General features: G+C 42.3%; 3 protein-coding genes across 5 annotated transcripts in view; all 3 read left to right on the forward strand.

The window, feature by feature from the left end:
• Cadps2 (calcium dependent secretion activator 2) overlaps window positions 1-19,612 on the forward strand; it is a 502,196-nt gene that overhangs the window by 161,156 nt on the left and 321,428 nt on the right. The window lies entirely within an intron of this gene.
• Rnf148 (ring finger protein 148) lies at window positions 5,643-7,209 on the forward strand. The gene has a single exon (XM_051151867.1). The coding sequence runs from the start codon at window positions 5,998-6,000 to the stop codon at window positions 6,949-6,951; it is 954 nt and encodes a 317-aa protein (XP_051007824.1). The 5' UTR covers window positions 5,643-5,997; the 3' UTR covers window positions 6,952-7,209.
• Rnf133 (ring finger protein 133) lies at window positions 8,537-10,173 on the forward strand. The gene has a single exon (XM_051152376.1). It carries the CDS (start codon window positions 9,028-9,030, stop codon window positions 10,171-10,173), a length of 1,146 nt encoding a protein of 381 aa, XP_051008333.1. The 5' UTR covers window positions 8,537-9,027.

Consider the following 19,612-nt stretch of genomic DNA (forward strand, 5'->3'; position numbering starts at 1 on the left):
CTTTTGAGTCAGGACAATGTTACATATTTGAGAAATACTGTAGGTTTTCCCCAAGGCTGAAACCCTATCTTGTGTCAGGTGCTTGGCCCTTTTAGCAGTGTTAAGTGTGGATTCCATACCAAGGAGTGAGGCTGAAATCCACTCACAGTGTGCTACCCAGATCTTCCAGGCATCTGAGCTTCCCTTGGTCCCATGTGTGAACATGGAAACGACCCAGAAGTTCACATATAATTTTTAAAATCTACTGTTTCCTATGTTTAGTGCATCTAGGAGACAGTCTCTTAGATGGATGGGTGGTTTGGGGTATTTAAAATAGGGTTTTTTTCCCCCCTGTGGGCCCAGGGTGGGGGGAGGGTGGGAGTGCTACAGAAACTGATGCACCAACCGGGGACCATGCATGGTGAGGATTCAGACCCCTGCTCAGATGTAGTCCATAGGGAGCACAGTCTCCTAGTGGGTCCCATAATATGGGGAGTAGGGGCTGCCCTTGACATGTCCCTGGTGCCCACTCATTGATCCCTTCCCCGTAGCAGGGTAGTCTTGCTAGGCCGCAGAAGAAGAGAATATAGGAAGTCCAGATGAGACTTGATAGGCTGGGGTCAATATATGGGAGGAGCGCTCTCCCTTTCCGAGGATGGGGGTTAGGGAATGAGGGAGGAGTATATAATCGGGATGTAAAGGGAATACATTAAAAATTTTTTAAAATTAAAAACAAATAGGAGAGGGAGTACTGTGAGAAAAAGAGGGTGGAGACCTGATGTGGGGAGAGTGGGCCTGAGGCATCTCTGAAACAGGCTGGAGAGGCTTCTGGGAGGATATAGGGGTAACTCAGCTGAGACCCTACTAGTGGTGGACATGGAGACAGAAGAGTCCACCTCTAACCAGACAGGACTAGTAGAGGGAGAGGAACTCCAACCCACCCACAAAAACTTCGACCACAAATTTTCCCTGCCTGCAAGGTGTGCAGGGATAAAGAAAGAGCAGAGATTGAGGGAATGCCCAACTAATGCCTGGCCACACCATGCAAGAGGGGCAAGCCCAGACGGGAGGGAGCCTAGCATAGCTGTCCTCCGAGAGGCTCCACCCAGCAATAGACGGAAACATGCTGAGACCCACAGCCAAACACTGGACATAATAGTACAGAGACCCTTCAAGAAGGACGGGAGGAAGGAAGACGAATCTGGAGGGAACGGGAGCTCCACAAGAAGACCAACACAGACAACTAACCTGCGCGGAGGGGGGCTTGTGGAGACTGACGCACCAACCAAGGATCGTGTACAGACTGTACCTAGGCCTCCTACACATATCCCGGATGGGCAGCTTGGTCTTCATGTGGGTCCCTAGTAAGGGGAGCTGGGACTGCCTCTCAGAAGGATTTTCTTGGATACGTGTCTGTCACTTCTCCCTGACAGGCTCCCTTGCCAGGCCAACATGGTGAAGGCTGTGGGTGCACTAAGTCCTGATTGGGCCTGACCTGCTGGGAGGAGGGGCTCCCCTTTTCCAAGGGTTAGGGCCTGGGTGATATGGGCAAGAGGGAGAGAGGCTATCCCTCTAGGATTGGGGTACAAAGTGAATAAATTAATTAATTTTAAAAAGTTAAAAAATATATATGTTTTTTGGTTGTGAGCCTAGCCTTTAGTAGCTGAGCCATCTCTCCAGGCCTGAAGATCTCTACATAACACCAGACACACTAAATCTATTAGAAGAAAAAAATGGGGAAGAGCCTTGAACTCACTGGCGCAGGAGACAGTAGACTGAACAGAACTCCAGCAGCTCAGGCTCTAAGATCAACAATTAATAAATGGGACCTCGAGAAACTGAAAAGCTCTGTAAAGCACAGGACTGTCAGCGGAACAAAATGACAGCCTACAGACTGGGAAGGAGGCACAGTCTCCTTGTGGATCCCTACACATTGATCACGTTTCCCTGGCAGGGCAGCCTTGCCAGGCCACAGAGGAAGAGGATAAAGGCAGTTCAGGCGAGACTTAATAGGCTGAGGTCAGACGTGTGGGGAAGAGTGCTCCCTTTCTGAGGACTAGAGGAGGAGGGGAGAGGGGCTGAGGCAGGGAGGGTGGGATTGGGAGGTGATGAGGGAGGGGGCTACAATCGGGATGTAAAGTGAACAAATTTCAAAAAATGTTTTTTAATTATCACATATATGTTTTTGACCACGTGAGTGTAATAGTTAATTTAGTATAGGTGCCAGGGGGTGGGGGGCAGGGGGAGGCTACATTGATAAGTATAAGAATTAAAAGCTTGCAATCAAATAGAATATGAAGTAAAATTGTATTGCAAAAGGAAAGGCTTTTCTTTCAGAAAATTCTTTTGTCTTCAGTACACTGCGTTGAATCAGAATCCTGTTACCCGCAAATCCCTTTATGATGTTTTTCTTCAGAAAAAAAAGCCCCAGAAAATTGTCATTTGTTTAGCTTACATGCCAAATAAGCTTTATGGGCTCCTGGAGAAATCTTAGGATGTACTGTGACTTGTGGGTTAGTTTGAAAAGTCTCTTTTTTCCCTTGTCTCTTAGAGGTGTTGTTAAATGCATTATGGATACACTTGCTTGTTTTCCTTATCAGAGTTGGTATTTCTGGAGATGTGAGTATTCTGTAGAAGTAATGGTCAAAAATTAGTAAGAAATGGGAGGAGTTGATCTTCACTCCTATTGTTCAATGATGGTTATACATTTCTGAAAACTTCTCTAGAGTCTGCCTGTTAAAGAAAAATACATATATACCCTCAGTGTCTCTGTAACTGCTTTTCTTACAATCATGCTTTCCTAAGGAGTGAGACTATGTTGTTTCTGTGACCTTAACAGGAATTCTGTCTAATGGTGGCACCTTGTGGGGAGAGCACGCTGTGTTTGCTGTGCTGGTGTAGGTATTTCTCTGAGTATATCCCAGGAATTTAGATCCTGAAGCAGCCTCTTCTCTGAGAGCTGGCCCTCCACTTCCTGGCTTCCTACATTGCAAACAGAGAACTGATAGCCTAACCTCCTCCTATGCATGTACTCAGCAAGGGATGCGCTTCTGCACAAGATAAACAGTAGTTTATTTATGCCAATCATAATGATCAGCTCATTTCATGGATCTATTAAATATGAATCTGTGAAGGGATTCTTGCCAGAGACATTAAGAGACGACCGATTAATATCGGGGAAATGTGTTAGTCGAATGTTGCATTGCGCCTCAGGGTGCTGTGTGCCTGTGGATAATTAGAACAGTGCCACTCTGGGAGTTCATCAGGAAACCAACTTAAGAGGAAAGCCAACATACTTTAGAAGTCAGAATAGAAAGATATAAAAAACAGGGCCTTCTATGTTCAGTTTCCCTTCATCTATACATAAGGGTCAACAGAAGAGAAAAAAACCTGAAATCTTCAGGTGCTAAAAGTCCATATATTGAATAAATATTTTTAAAGGAGCAGATTACAGTGGCATCGGTTATTTGTCCCTTCTTTGTGCCCCATTTATCTATGCTGGCTCCAGGGTAGTTTGCTCTTTGCTCTAGTTCTGATAAAATGGTTGTAATTGACAACCATCCCTTGTGGGCTGATAAGGATGCTTAAAGGGAGCTAGTCTGCTTCTGTGCTAGGAAAACACTGGAAATGGAAGAACATTCTGGGAGCACCTTACTTGACAGATACATTGATAAATATAAAAGCTTACGTGTGGCAAGAGCTCAGAATTTATTGTGTCTCGGGCATGAGGCACTTTGGAGATGCTGCCTGCCCCTCTTCTAAGATTGTACCATTAGCACAGGCTTTTCTAACCTTATTTGTGGTATTTCAGGCTAGGTGTATCTAACTCATAAGAGGCCATTCTTGCCATTTTAGGATATTTAGTTGCATCTTTATCTTTTAGCCATGATGTACCAGTAAGATTTCCCCCATTATTGGGATAATGAAAAGGCCTCTAAAAAATAGAAAATACCCCTTGCAAGACAAAATTACATCTACTTCAGAGCCACTGTTAGCTGTAGGGAGCATTTTGTACTAGGACTGTGGCAGAGAAGGGATGTTTTAAACACCGTGGCCTTAGCTATTTAATGTATACCAACATATATATATTTGGCTCCTTCAACCAAACAAGGAAACTCTTAATGTGAGCCATACATGTTTTACTATTTAAACTTCTCACCCTTCCAAAATCAACAAATGGTTTAGATGTGTTTTTAGCACTTGAAAGACAGGAGCAGGAGGATTATGGGTGCAAGGCTATCCTTGACTACTTACGAAGTTTGAGTTCATCTGAATATCCTGTCTAAAAACAACAAACAATTCCCTCCAAAATATAAAGCCATATGAGAACCCTGTGTTATTGTAAATCACCTTACAAAAGCAATCAATTCAATGAGCATTCCACAAGTCACATCAAACTTCTCGTTTCTTACTTCTCACTGTCAAGAAAATCAATCAGTGATTCATACTCTGAACTGGTAAATAAATTCTTCCTGTGAAGGCGGGTCAGATGCAAACTGATCCACACATAGAGAAAAACATAGGGATTGAGAATTTTAATCAATATCCATCTTGCAAACAAATATTAACCAAAGCATTATGGGCCAATAAGTACGAAGGAAACTTTTGTCAAAGAAAATTCACTTTCCTGACGTGCCTACGTTTTCAGTAGCAGAGCCCATTTTGTGCATGAGCCTCATAAGCAAATACAGGCTTTGCAGCCCACTCGTCAAGCAGAAGCTGCCCTGTACCTATGAGTTAAAAGTTTGAGTGAGTATTGTCAGTTTATTATCTATCGCTTTGCAAAGATTTTGGGCAAGGGTTCAAAGTAACAGCAAAGGGCTTGAAAGACCCCAAACTGACAGTTTCTCCTGTCCTGGGACATAATTCCAAGTCCTCAGGATAGCCCGTGTGCCACCCAATACACCAGTTACCTCCTTCGCTGCCTCCTGATGAGTCTGTTTCCTTCAAATCTTTAACTTGCCCCATGGCTTTCCATCCTAGAACACAAAGCTACCTTCAGTCTTGTTACTTTGCTTTGGCAATTCGGATTAGTTTCTCATGCATCAGACGATCAGTTTCGTAGAGAAGTTTATCTTGAGCCTCTGAGGATGGCCTCCTTTCCATGCTCCTTTTCACTATACTTGGCACTTTCTGTACATGGTTCTTGCAGCTGTTCATATCTGCTTATTCTTATTGGGTACTATAGCATCATACGGGTTTTTCCATGCTGTTCGCATGCTGTATGTTTTCATACTTAGTGTTTGCTTACTACCAAGAAGGCACTTTAGTAACAGATTCAATGAAAAAAAAGATGTGTTTGCCTTATGGAATGAGTCTATATTTGGAAAAAAAATTTTTCTTCTTCATTCCTCTTGTTAATATTCAGGCTTGATGTTAGCATTTAACTCCAGAAGAGAGTGGGGGTGATTTACTCCTGCTGTCCACAAAGTAAGCAATGTAGACGCATCAAGAGAACAGACACCTGGTCAGAAACATGGATTAACGTGAATAAATAGTCTGTAAAGGGTTTAAGATAGCTTTCAGTATATCCATATTTAAAAAAAAAACAAGACTCAAGTTGGTTATTTTTAGATTACTTTTATTCATTAACTTTGAGTGTCTTCAAAGTGGTGTGTATGTATTTGTGTGAATATATATAATATAAAATAATGACATTAATTTCATTCATATGTTAAAACATGAACACATATGTATGAATGCAGACCTCTTGACTTACTGTTTTAGTAGCCTTTTGACCAATGGGATTTCAGCATGCATTGTACTAATATACACTCCTGGATTGGCTTAACTGCCTCTGATGTCACAATTTACCCATTAGGAAGTCATAAGTTTCTTGAAATCACATTGAACTAATAACATCTCTTGAATTTTCATTATAAGGAAGATAAAGTTCCAAGAGTCAAAATGCTGGGAGGAACAAGGCATCATTCATCCCGGCAGGCTGTCTTCGCTCACGTGCTGTAGTGCTCTGCTCTTGGCAGCTCAGCCGAGCTCCTCCACCTCCCTTAACAGCCGATGTTATTTTGTTTTTCATTGCTATCTGTTAGTGGAGGGATGAACCCACTTGGACTTCCTCTTTCAGTTTCTAAGTCATCTGTTTCATCTTGGCTGTTGAGACTTGGCGTCTTTTTACTACTTAGCCTCCCCAACTCCAGAGGAAAAGCCATATGGACGGCTCATCTGAATATAACCTTCCAGGTGGGAAACCGGATCATATCTGAGCTGGGAGAGAGTGCCGTGTTCGGGAATCATTCTCCTTTGGAAAGGGTGTCTGGTGCCTTGGTGCTTCCTGAAGCGTGGAACCAGAACGCATGTAATCCCCTGACGAACTTCAGCAGGCCAGGTCAGGCCGGCTCTTGGCTGGCCCTCATTGAACGGGGAGGCTGCACTTTTACTCATAAAATCAACGTGGCTGCAGAGAAGGGAGCCAACGGGGTGATCATCTACAACTATCCAGGTACAGGCAACAAGGTATTCCCCATGTCCCACCAGGGAACAGAGAATATAGTGGCAGTGATGATAGGCAACCTCAAAGGAATGGAGCTTCTGCACTTGATTCAGAAAGGTGTCTATGTGACGATCACCATTGAGGTGGGGAGAATGCATATGCCATGGCTGAGCCACTATGTTATGTCTCTGTTTACCTTCCTGTCAGCCACGATTGCCTACCTTTTCCTGTACTGTGCCTGGCGACCCCAAGTGCCCAATTCTTCCACCAGGAGGCAGAGACAGATGAAGGCCGACGTGAGGAAAGCTATTGGCCAGCTGCAGCTTCGAGTGCTCAAGGAAGGAGATAAGGAGCCAAACCCAAATGAAGACAGCTGTGTTGTTTGTTTTGACATATACAAAGCGCAAGATGTAATACGGATTCTAACTTGCAAACACTTTTTCCACAAGACGTGCATTGACCCCTGGCTTTTAGCGCACAGGACGTGCCCCATGTGCAAGTGCGACATCCTGAAACCTTAAGAAGCCAAGAAGTCTTTCCGCAGACTAAAATTAGGTGAATTTGCTAACTGTACTGTACACACAGGGAAAACTTGACCCTTAGTTCCTCTACTTGGCCACTGAAGATGAAATTTGTGTGCTTTGAAAATAAAACTCCATATCATGTCCACGAGCTGTTGTCTTATTGGTCAGTTTAATTGTTAGACACTGTTGTCGCCGTCCATGTTAAAGACAGCACTCACCCTAGTCCTCAGAGTGCTATGATTAAGGGATTGATGCAAAGGGGAATTTCTAGGCTTTTGTAAAGATTTTAACATATTTATCTTGGGGAACTTTATTTTAATACTTCACCTATTTTTTTTTTTTTTTTATTCCTAACTCTTTACATCTCTGTTTAACAAACTTCACTATAGAATTCGATTCCAATTTAAATTGCCCATTGGTAACTAATTTTATTAATACCCAGAAAATCTGATTTCCAAAGCTACAGATTGAATGGGTAATTTATTTTAACTATTTTAGAGGGCAGGGCTTGTTATATACTTAAAGCTTTAAAGTATTTCAGGCCTCAAAAGAAATATATTTTTTAAGAGAAAAGAAGTTACACCAATTAAAGGCAGCAATAAGTCCGAGGCTGAGGGAGGCAGGCCGGCAAAGGGAATGCCTTACGTAGGCCACGGATGGTGTGGCCAGTTGCTCCTGCTGAGACACTTGAAAAATCCTGGAAGAACCAGACAGAGAAATGCCCTACTTAACGTGCTTCACAGAGATCAACTTGAATGGGTGAAATAACTTTATGATGTTAAAAAAATAAAAGATGAGGTAGGATGGATATTGATTTACGTGCAGAATTTTAGACACCAAGATAGGAAAGATGTTCTCTTCCTGGTTGCCGAGTACAAATATCCAAAACACTATGGACGTAATATTTATGCAATGCCTGATTGTCTCATGGTTCTTCTTGCTGTAGGCAGCTTCTTGTATATATGTGTAATAATATAAATGTATATGTTGAAGTGAAAAAAATAAAATTATCAAAAAATTTTTTAAAAAGTATTTCAGGCCTCATTTAGAATGGTATTTAAATTTTTTTGTTTTGTTTAAATCAAGTTGCTTTTGAAAACAAGAGTTGTGTTCTTGATACGTCTTTCTGTCATCTGTCTGTGCTTCTGACTGTCTGCCTTAAGTCCACCTGTCCTGAGACAGGAGATTTAGCAGGATTTGTACGTTAGCAGTGCTGTTCAACCTTCCTAGTGCTGTGACCCTTTAACGCAGTTCCTCATGTTGGGGTGATCCCCCAACCATAAAATTATTTCATTGCTACTTCATAACTATAATTTTATTACTGCTATGAATCGTAATGTAAATATTTTTAGAGATGGATTTGCCAAAGGGGGTGTAGCCCACGGGATGAGAACCACTGCTTTAAAAGACCGGAACAAGATAAAACCAATAAATGTTTCAGAAATCCTATATATTTATTTGCATCTTCATTAAAAATGGGCAGTGACCAAATATGTAAAATTAGTTACAGATCTCACTGCTTCTAATGCTCATTTTATCACAGCCCTGGTTTATAATCCTTTCATATTTCAAACTTAATTCTGTCAGAAGCGTTTAGTTCTCAGGAAAATGACAGTTGCACAGATTTCCTACATTTGCTTAGAGGCTTTTAGATTCAATTGCAGAAATGTTTTCTTTCTTTCTTTCTTTTTAGCTTACTGTGCTACCTAGAACCATTGTATGTGGCTCCGTGTTTGAAGCATTTTATAAACACACCCAGGAGCTCTGAGCTCTTACCTAATTGGCTGCTTAGCCTTTTATGTCACAATCGCCTCATGCCACAGTAAGCAGTATCCAAAGTTACAGTGGTGAGACAGGGTTTTCTTTACTATCTAAAGTTTTTCTCTCCAAATAAAACATCTGGAACTCAAGACATCTTTAGAAATCTCTGGCAGAAACATGTTGGAAGACTGTACATCTTGTTTCCACCCAGAAGGTATTTTTGCCTTCCACGTGTTGAATTAGCTGCCAGCAGATGTGGCTTCTGGGCTCTCTGGTTGGAGCAGCTCTTAAAGGCATCCGCGAAAGACAGAGATGAATCTTCTTCAGACTGGCGCTTGGCGAAACAACGCTGCATCTTCCTGGCTTCTGAAACTCGGTTTTATCTGGCTCCTTACTGAGAACTGTTGTTCAGCGAGTGCAGTTTGGACTGCTTACATGAACATATCCTTTCATGTGGGGAACCGCATGTTGTCAGAGCTGGGGGAGACTGGGGTCTTTGGAAGGAGTTCCATTTTGAAGAGAGTAGCAGGAGTCGTCGTGCCACCTGAGGGAAAAACTCAAAGTGCCTGTGACCCCAATACCAGTTTCATCCTGCCAAAGAACAAAGAGCCATGGATTGCGCTCATCGAGCGGGGAGGTTGTGCTTTCACGCAGAAAATTAAGGTGGCCTCTGAGAACGGAGCTAGAGGAGTAATCATCTATAACTTCCCAGGTACTGGCAACCAGGTTTTCCCCATGTCCCACCAGGCATTTGAAGACACTGTTGTAGTTATGATTGGTAACTTAAAAGGCATGGAAATCTTGCATTTAATTCAGAAGGGAGTTTACGTTACAGTCATGGTTGAGGTGGGGAGAAGACACATCATCTGGCTGAATCACTATTTTGTCTCCTTTATGATCGTCACAACCGCTACTCTAGCATATTTCACCTTTTATCACATTCGGAGACTTTGGGTCGCAAGGATTGCAAACAGGAGATGGAAGCGATTGACGAGAGAGATCAAGAAAGCCTTCAGCCAGCTGCAGGTTCGCGTGTTGAAAGAGGGAGATGAGGAAGTCAGTGCGAACGCAGACAACTGCGTCATCTGCTTTGAACCCTATAAGCCCAACGACACCATCCGTATCCTCACTTGTAATCATTTTTTCCATAAGAACTGCATTGACCCCTGGATTCTAGCCCATGGCACATGCCCCATGTGCAAATGTGACATCCTGAAAGCTCTCGGGATTCAGGTGGACATTGAGGATGGAGCCGACTCTCTCCAAGTTCTGATGTCAAATGAACTGCCTGGAACCTTCTCACCTCTGGAAGAAGATACAAGTGATGAACTTCCTCCTGAGACAGCTTCAAGTAAAGTGACCCACGTAGAGGAACACCCTGCTTCTGCGAATGCCGACAGCCAGGCTCTTGGAGCAGGGGAAACCGATAGCCCTCCACTTGGACAACGTGACCTTTGAGCAAGTGGATTAAACCTGTTTGTCAAATCAGGTCTTCAAACTGACAAGCAGCTTGTTTGAAGTGTGGTGGTGGTGGTGGTGGTGGTATGTGTGTGTGTGTGCGTGTATGTGTGTGTGCGCGTGCGCGCGTGCACGCATGTGTCATTTTCTGTCACTCTGTTCCTTTTCCATATTCACTGTAAAGCTGCAAATACAGGGGAAAGAAAACCTGGCAGGATTTGTGGCTTTTTGCCTCTGCTAGTTTTAAGGATTTTGTACATGTATTATTCTCAGGAGTGTGTCTATGTTTATTTAATTATCCTGTGTCAAAACCAGAATCAAACTCCCACCCTCCCCCTAAATTGCGTTTGTATGCTTATACCTGGCTTTATTTTTGGTAAGAAAATTAATATATTTTTTCTTATGAGAAACCATCAGTTATCTTTTACTTTTTAGTAATAGTTATTAATTATACTACACAATAATAATTTTGATGTAATTATGTTGCAGTGGTTCTTTTCATACTTTAAAATGAAAATTTGTTAGGCAGAATAATTTTTTACTTATCCTTGGTCGAGTTCTGTTCAAGCAGTTAGTAAATTTTATGTAACAGTTATCTTCATAGCAAGAAAATTTTTATAAATAATAAAATACTCTTTAAGAAAATAGCAAGTATTTCAGAACCCAGTATCACTTAGCAAAAATATTATATGATCATAACTTGTTAAATAAAGTTATATAGAATTTCTGTGTTGTTTTGTCCATCATTTAAATTACAGAGCTTCCAAGCCACAATTATTTTTTGCTCTCAAGAGAAATGTTTAAAGCATACCGATTATTTTGGAAAATGTAGCATAGCACAGTGTAGAGTGAGCATCTGACATACTGAGCTCATATTAAGTGTGCTCCCTGTGTTGAGTCTTGCACAGTGCATGGCACTAGAGGGTTTTTGGATGAGTAATTAAGCATAACATGAAATATAGATATTTTTCATAATATGTTATATTTTACTGTGATAAACTAAGCAATTTATTCCCATTGTAAGACCAAAAATGGAAAACTGATTCTGGAAATATACTTCCAAAATGACATTGACAAAAATACTAAATTTTAGTCCAGACTTTATTATAATTTATCCTGACTCCTGTATTAGCTTAGTTTAATTTCAGTGAGTCTTTGAACTCTTCCAGGCAAACAATGGAGCTTGAATTCTGGGAACTGTTCCATGCAAAAGGGCAGTTCTTTGCTGCAAAAGTAACCTTTGTTGTTTTTGGTTGGTTGGTTTTATTTCTGGGGGGGGCCGGGTTGAGACAGGGTTTCTCTGTGAAGCCTTGGCTGTCCTGGACTCACTTTGCAGATCAGGCTGGCCTCAAACTCACAGAGATCCGCCTGCCTCTGCCTCCCAAGTGCTGGGATTACCACATCTTCCTGTTACATATAAGGCCTTTGTGGGAAAATTTGACTGTTAATCACATACACCACCGGGTTTCCTGAAGGACTTGGCAGAAGCTGAGTATTCAGTGTTTTCTTGGGACAGTAAAGTGATTACATATAGTGCCAACTGTCATAGGAGAGAGAGAAGGAAACAGATGATTAAATCCTGAGGAGATGAGCTGGTGTCTGTAGATTACATGCCAGCCACTGGGAGCTGGCCTCATGGATTGGCTCCTATGGTTTTCACTGAAAATTTCACTGAAAAGACGGTTGTGTTGGGGTTAGGCTTGGGGCTGTTGCAAAGCACAAGTGACATCTAGAAGTTTTTATGTCTGATACTGTGGCATTTTCTGAAGCCGGGGTTCTAGCATCATCCACCGCAGCTCCTCACAGATGTACACACGGTCCTGCTTATTCACACTAGACGTCATGCTCGAAGTGCGAGCTCAGCTTTCCCTCTCAGAATCTGTTCTCCTTTGCTCCTCTGTATACTCTTGGTTTCTCTTTTCCTCTTTTTTTCCTTCCATTTGTCCATCATTTTCATGCCTAGACTTGACTTCATTCCCCTGTTTAAGAAATTACCATTTCACTTATGTAAAAGATACCTTTTGCTAATATGGATATTTAACATTTAACAGTGTATTTCTTGAGGTTCAAATAATTTTGAGTGAATTCTTTTAAGGTTGGTGAGAATTTGCATTAAGAGGTATGAAAGGAGGGGTCGTCAGGTCTTTGACCATAGAAGCTGGGCACCTGTACCTGACCTGAGGCTAAGTGCTTTACAGGCTGCTCTCCGTATCAGAACAGAGCAGCAGCTTTATTCCTGCCCTACGAAGGGTCTGTTGTCAACAAATCAATAAAGGGTTTATTCTGTCTTGCGTTTAGTAACCCACAGCTGGAATTAGCACTGCTCTGTTAGATACGTATTATGCTGTTAGATATTTGTTGTAGTTGGATTTTTACCTGTATTATTCGCAATGCCATTTTGTCTTGGACCCAGTAATGAAAGTACGTTTTGCTTGATGGTATGGTACTGAAGCTTATATTTGCCACAATGCCAGAATCATAATGAGTTTTTTTTATATATTTCTTCTTTTTTAATAGGTTTTGGTATTCAATATTTGCTTTCCTGTCCCCCACCCCCACCCCTTGTAATTAGTAGGATGTTGATTTTTTTTCTTCAATAAAAATTAAATTGCTTTTCTTGTCATTAGTGTGACAGGTTGTCAAATATTTTTCTAAAAGGAAAACATTCTAGTAGATTTTACCTGTGATTACATGACCAAATAGTACTCATTCAACATAAACTAAAATGATAAAAGTGTTTTGTCTTGATGTAGAATGGTTGTAATGATCCTAAAAAGAAATGCAGGTCAACAGCTGTGTGAAACAGTGTGCAAATGCAGGTCAACAGCTGTGTGAAACAGTGTGCAAATGTGGGTCAACAGCTGTGTGAAACAGTGTGCAAATGCGGTTCATCAGCTGTGTGAAACAGTGTGCAAATGCGGTCATCAGCTGTGTGAAACAGTGTGCAAATGCGGGTCATCAGCTGTGTGAAACAGTGTGCAAATGCGGTCATCAGCTGTGTGAAACAGTGTGCAAATGCGGGTCATCAGCTGTGTGAAACAGTGTGCAAATGCGGGTCAACAGCTGTGTGAAACAGTGTGCAAATGCGGGTCAACAGCTGTGTGAAACAGTGTGAACCCTTTATAGGGTTTCGTGAGCCAGAGACCCAGCTGGCCTGATGGGTGCATTGTATTCTTCAAGTGGCCTCTTTCAAGATACCTGGTTATTGAAACAGCAGACAGGAATCAGGAAAAGCGATATCAGAGGCTGGGGACTGTGAAAGGCAAAGTGAAGCCTTCCTGTCTTGTTTCTGAGACGCAGTCCTGATAATGGGGATCCCATCCTTCCATTTCATTTTTCACCAATAATCACCTTGTGGATTTTTTTTTAAAAATGCATCTGGTTCTTTTGTAATTAATGTGATTTTCAATGTTTAGGTCTTACTGTTGAGAAATTATTGCATTCACTACCATTGGGATATTTTAAAACAAAACTGGTTTCAACAAAGCGAGGCTTATTTGGAAGCTTGAGAGAGAAGCAGATGATCTGCCAACCTAGAATTGTTGGAATAGTTCCTTCAATATGTCTGTACTGACATCCAGTTTCTACAGTTACATCCAACTTGTACTAACTCTCTCCCCAAAAGAGACACTGTATGTGTGAGCAGCTTAGGTGCATCATTGTTGATCACTAAGGCTGCTCTGAGTTTAGAAACTACTCTGTTTTTGATATTTTATCTCCATTTCACCAATTGGCTCTGTGGTGTGTGTGTGTGTGTGTGTGTGTGTGGTTTGTGTATGTCTGTGTGGTGTGATGAGGGGATAGTTCAAGGAGAGGTGGCTGCATATGTCTGTGACTCAATAAGATCAATGTCAGGTGCCTTTCTCAGTTGCTTTCAACCTTACTTGGAGACAAGGCCTCTCGCTGAACCCTGAGCTCATCGATTTGGCTAGACTAGTCAGCCATCAAGCCCCGAAGACTGCCGTCACTGTCTCCCCAGCTGGAGTTAGAGCGGTGCACTGTGGCTCATGGTGGTTTGGTTTGGTTTTTGTCTTTTTTATTTTTCACATGGGTGCTGGGGATTGCTTTTAGGCCCTTGACAAGTACTTTACTGTCTGAACCATCTCTCAGGTCTCATCAGCATTATTTTTGCCACATACTGAACTCTGTTGTCTTTGGAAACGTGCCCACTTAGAACACCATTCTCAGAGTTTCCTCTTGGGATCTGCTCCGCCCACCACCTCCTCATTTCCGCCAAGCTTGCTTCTGACTTCTGAAAGGATCCCCCTCGGCCGGCCGCTCCTGCTTCCCCTCCCTCCTGTTCTTTTCCAGCATGATACGGAATCCAATTCAAGTTGCTTTACCATCTGAGTGCCACTGCGTGTTTTCGCTTAACCATTTTCATAGTCTCACCTGCTCTTCTTTACCCAGGGCACCTGCTGCCAATGCCCCTAGCCCACACCCGCCACTTCCTGAGTTGTCATCGGGCTGTATTAACCACTTTTGACAAGATCTTTGTTCCTATTAAAAATTAATAACCTCTTAGCCCCCTTTCCCATTTTCTGTAGAGCAGCATGTCTAAGCCTAGGCTGTATATCCAAATGGAGTAGAGTTAGAAGGCTCAGTGCCCCTACTGCACTTAAATTGTTGGCCTGAAATGCAGCCCCAGTCTATGATAAAGTTGTTCAGGGTGTTCCAGCTGAACGCTAGATTGGGAACTTGGCACAGGGCTGTGGCAAAGAGCCTTGGCCACTTGGGTTCTCGTTTAAGATGACTGGATTTCCCTTTACCAGAAGTGTGTATGTAGAAACCAAACTATCAGTATAGAAAGAGTTAAGTGTCATGGAGAAGGGTCAACACAGGCTTCTGGATATTAGAGACTGATTTCACCAGGAGAAATCAAGACTAATAATTGAAGGGGAAGTACTTTCGGGTTTGAAAGAATTAACTCTCAGTACCAGCAAAATGGTTCGTTGGTTAAAGGCTCACACCACCAAGCTTGACAGAGTTTGATTCCTGGGACCTCCATGGTGGAAGGAGAGAGCCCTGTAGCTTATACACACATATGGGAGGGGGTAGGGAGGGAGGGTGGGGGCTTAGGGAGGGATGGTGGGGGAGGCTATGGAGGGATGGTGGGGGAGAGGCAGGTAGGGAGGGATAGCAGGGGGAGAGGGAGAATGTCATAAAGAACTTCATTCTATGGGATGGAACAGTTGGAACAAGTTTTTAATGTAGAAGATTGAATATCTAATACAGTTTTGGACGAGGACTTGATAAGACAGAACACTCAGGAGGCTATTAGAATAAACAATGTTATGAACGTTTAGGCTCAGGCAATAATAGGTAAGTAGGCGAATTGCCTCCAAGATACCGTGTTCCTTGATCACTGGTACAAATTTTCCATATATTTTTTTTTTTTTTTGATGACCAAGTTAACACAGATTTCAAAACTTTTCCTGTAGATTTTAATCTCCATTTATCTCCAATGTAGCAATACGCTAAGGATACGGAAGAGGTTGAGATGGGTAATGAGTAATTGAGGAACAGTGGGGAATCACGGATGACCTCCCTTTTCCTGGTGTGTGTCTCTAGGTTATAACAGTAATATTCACCAAAATGGAAACTAATGCGAAATTAAGGAAACGGTAGAACTTCTAGGTGATAATAAAGAGCTGGCAATGTAGTCCTAGCCTCATTGAATCAGATAATTAAATGAGACAGTCCATCAAAGATACATGGTAAGTACTAAGGTCTGATTTACTCATAAAAATTTATCTCATATATTCTACTTATGTTGATTTTCCTGATATGTTAATTTTTACATTATTTTGCCTGGTTGTCTTTGCAGTAGTATCCCTGTTTGTAAGGGTGCATGACTTCCAACCTTTCAAACATGTTATACAGCCTGGATGAAGCTTACTAGTGACCTAGGGATGAAGTGGTAATACCTATAGGCACAATATTCCAGGGTACAGGTAATTCAGTTATCTACTTAGGTGGGAACTCAAGTAGCCATTGCAGTAACTCTGCAACATTGTCACTGTTTGAACCCTATTTTTAATTCCACAGCTGACTGGGCATTGAACCTTGACCATCATGCATGTTAGGCAAGTGTTCTGTCACTGTGCCCCAGGCAGGTCCTGAACGTGATCCATCCTGAGCAGCTATTTACTCAGGGGCTCTTAATGTAGGGTGCTTTCTCAATGAAGTTTGAAATTGTAGTGATTTCCTAATTCCCTTGCTGTTTGATATTGGTTGTTTCAGCTTCAGGCATAAAACATAGATCTTCTTTTCACCTCTATCAGTTTGCTTGCACTTATTTTGTGTTGCAGTGAATACCTCAGAGCCGTGGAGATTCCCATTTCTGGCAACGATGACTGGCATCAGCCTACACCCTGTCTTAGGGGTGTCACCGGTAAATCCTGAGGATCCGTTGTGTGCTTTCAGTGAGTCTCACACTGGCCCTGGTGCACATTTGAGCTTAAAGATCTTATCTAATCAGAGGACCTGTTCTTTTTAGCTAGAATGTATCACCCACTTGTAATCACAACTAATATTAAGTGAGAGTAATTATGAATATTAAAGCAGTTGCTATTGGAACATTAAGTTTTGAGATAAATTTAAGCACATTTCAAGTGAGCAATTGGTCTGATTTATACATATAAATGCCTCTCCCAGCTCACATTGCTGGCTCCTTTATTTACCACCACTGTCACATCTGCTAAGGACGTTGTCAGAAAAATTAATGGATTTTAGGCAGACTGAAATTTCCAAATCAGAATGACATAAAATAACTGAAACAAGATAGAACACAACACACATAACTGTGCAGCCCCTGATAGAAAATGTCTTAAGATGTTATGGTTGGATCTAACTGTCCCCTAAAGACTTGTGTGTAGAAGAGCATTGTCCCCAGTTGGTGGCACTGTTGGAGGGTGCTGTTCCTTTAGAAATGGAGGGCAGCTTGGCCTGGTGGCTATGCCCATGGAGGGGAGATGGGGACTCTGTCCCCTTCCTCTCTCTTTTGGGTTTCTGGCAGTCATGAGGTGAGCAACTTTCTCCATGTCGCTTCCCACCATCACGTCCTGTCCTGCTACAGCCGCAAAGCAACATAGCCACGAGACTGTAGGCCAAGAATTATGAACTACTGAGCCCAAACAAAACTCCCAGTTATCTCATGGGACAGCAACATGATCCTTTCTCCTACAGATGCTTGAATACAAAAACAGTCGGCCAAGGATGACAATCCTAAGGGAATCCTGCAAACTTCTGCCTGGTTCTAGCTTCATACACACTGGACAGTGCTCAGTCAAAATAAGTGCAAAATGGGCTATTAGGAGTGTATGTAGCCAGCTGAAGTGTGTGATATCTTCTACTGCATGGGTGACAGCACTGTTTAACAGGAAGTTCATCACTACTCTTTCTTGTGTGGTTTTAGCTGTATAGTCACTGCCTCCTTAATCCATTCAGTGACTGTTGATTTCGTGAAAAATTCTGCGCTGCTAATCCAGCAGTCATTGTCCTCCTAGAGCTCACATTCCAGTGGGGGAAAAATTATATAATATGTTTTGTTAGATCATTGTAAGTTCTTTGGAAACTGAAGATATAGTTGTGGTTTTATAAAGAGTTTACCAAGAAGACAAATAGTTGAACAGATCTCCTAATTAGCTTCAGTTTTCAATATGACACAGACAAGGGTTGTATGGAGGAAGTCTTAATTGGGGGGGGGGGGGCAGTTGTCTCTATCAGATGGCCTGTGGGCATATGTATAGTGTGTGTGTGTGTGTGTGTGTGTGTGTGTGTGTGTGTGTGTGTTGTTGTTGTTGTTGTTGTTGTTGCCTATGGAAGACAGAAGAGGCCATCAGATCATCTGGGACTTGAGTTACAGAAGATTGTAAGCTGTCCTATGCGTATCAGTAATCAAATCTGGGTCCTCTGGAAGAGCACCTAGTGATCTTAACTGCTGATATATTTCCTTGATTTTTGATTGGGGTGGGAGGACCTATCTAGGCCATGGTGGGTGGCACCATGTCTGGACTGGTGACCCTGAATATAAGAATGCTAGTGTCTAAGTCTATGCTCACAACACCCTGAACACAACTGATCTCATCTGATATTGGTAGCTAAGCAGATTTGGCTTGGTTAGTATTTGGATGGGCTAACCCTGGCTGAGCATGAGCCATGGGAACAAGCCAATAAACAGGATTTATCGGTGATTCCTCCATCCACTCCTTGACTCCCGGCCATAACTTCCTCCATGGTGGATTGTGACCTGAAAATCTAAGCCAAATCAACTCATTCCTCCATAAATTGCTTTTGGTCATGATGTTTATCACAGCAACAGAAAGCAAACTAGATCAGACCTGAAAGAAACAAAGAATCCCATTCACACAAAATCAACTGTATGCTATGAACAGTCCAGAGGGGGCGCAGATACTCTCCTTCCCTGAGGGACACCTGAGGCATACTTAACCTGGAAGGCAGATGAGGGTACTAGTTGCCATTAGACACTTGTAAGGAGACCTTGAAACAAATTTCCAATTTCTTTGTTATTACAGAGGTTAAAATTAATTGAGAAAATGTCAGCTATAGGGAGAGTGTTGCCACTTGCAAACTGCTTCTGAGAAGTTAGTCCTGATCACTCATCAAACAAAGTTTGACTTTGCCTAAAGAGCTTGATGGATGTCATCGCTGTCGTGGTGGTGTGGTGCTGTGGTGCTGTGGTGGTGGGGGTCATGGTGAGGGGTGGTAGGTGTGATGGTAGCGTGGTGGTGGGGGTCATGGTGAGGGGTGGTAGGTGTGATGGTAGCGTGGTGGTGGGGGTCATGGTGAGGGGTGGTAGGTGTGATGGTAGTGGTGTTGATTGTGGTCGTGGTGGTGGCAGCAGTAGTGGTGATGTTGGTGATGTGGTGATGAGGGAATTCATTTTTTTTAAGATGATCGAATTTACAACTTCTAGGTCCCTCACAGTTTTGAGAATCATATTCTAGAATTTAAAACAATAATAATGTTTTCCATACAGAGTTGCCATCTGGTGGAAAAAATAAATAACTACAAGTTATAAATTGGAAAACCCATTCAACAGCAAGTTTGGAGTTCATTTCTCTTGAACGTAACAGAATGTTTGCTTTTAAGACTGATTTACTTTACTGAACTATTTGTTTCATTTTGAAATTTGGGGCTTCATTCCTCAGCTGAAGAGCCTTGGCTCATGAAGTGTAAACAACGTGCCATCCTCACTGCTCATGCTTTATAAACCTGGGATCTGAGAGGGTGGCAACATGCTCTCTGGTGTCCTCGCAATATTGTGCGAAATATGATTTGGCTTAGAGAATATCTTCTCCAGCTTCTCTGTCACCATTGGCACAACCCGGTCTCCTCGAAGAGTCTCTTGAGACACTGAATCCAGCAAAAGGCCAGCATTTATTGGCTTTCCAGTTCACTGGAATCATGTATTTGA

This window comes from Acomys russatus, chromosome 10 (genome assembly GCF_903995435.1).
Source record: "Acomys russatus chromosome 10, mAcoRus1.1, whole genome shotgun sequence".
Lineage (NCBI taxonomy): Eukaryota > Metazoa > Chordata > Mammalia > Rodentia > Muridae > Acomys > Acomys russatus.

Excerpts from the sequence above, each read along its gene's own strand:
- Rnf148 (XM_051151867.1), top strand. The coding sequence starts at position 5,998 with ATGTTATTTTGTTTTTCATTGCTATCTGTTAGTGGAGGGATGAACCCA.
- Rnf133 (XM_051152376.1), top strand. The coding sequence starts at position 9,028 with ATGAATCTTCTTCAGACTGGCGCTTGGCGAAACAACGCTGCATCTTCC.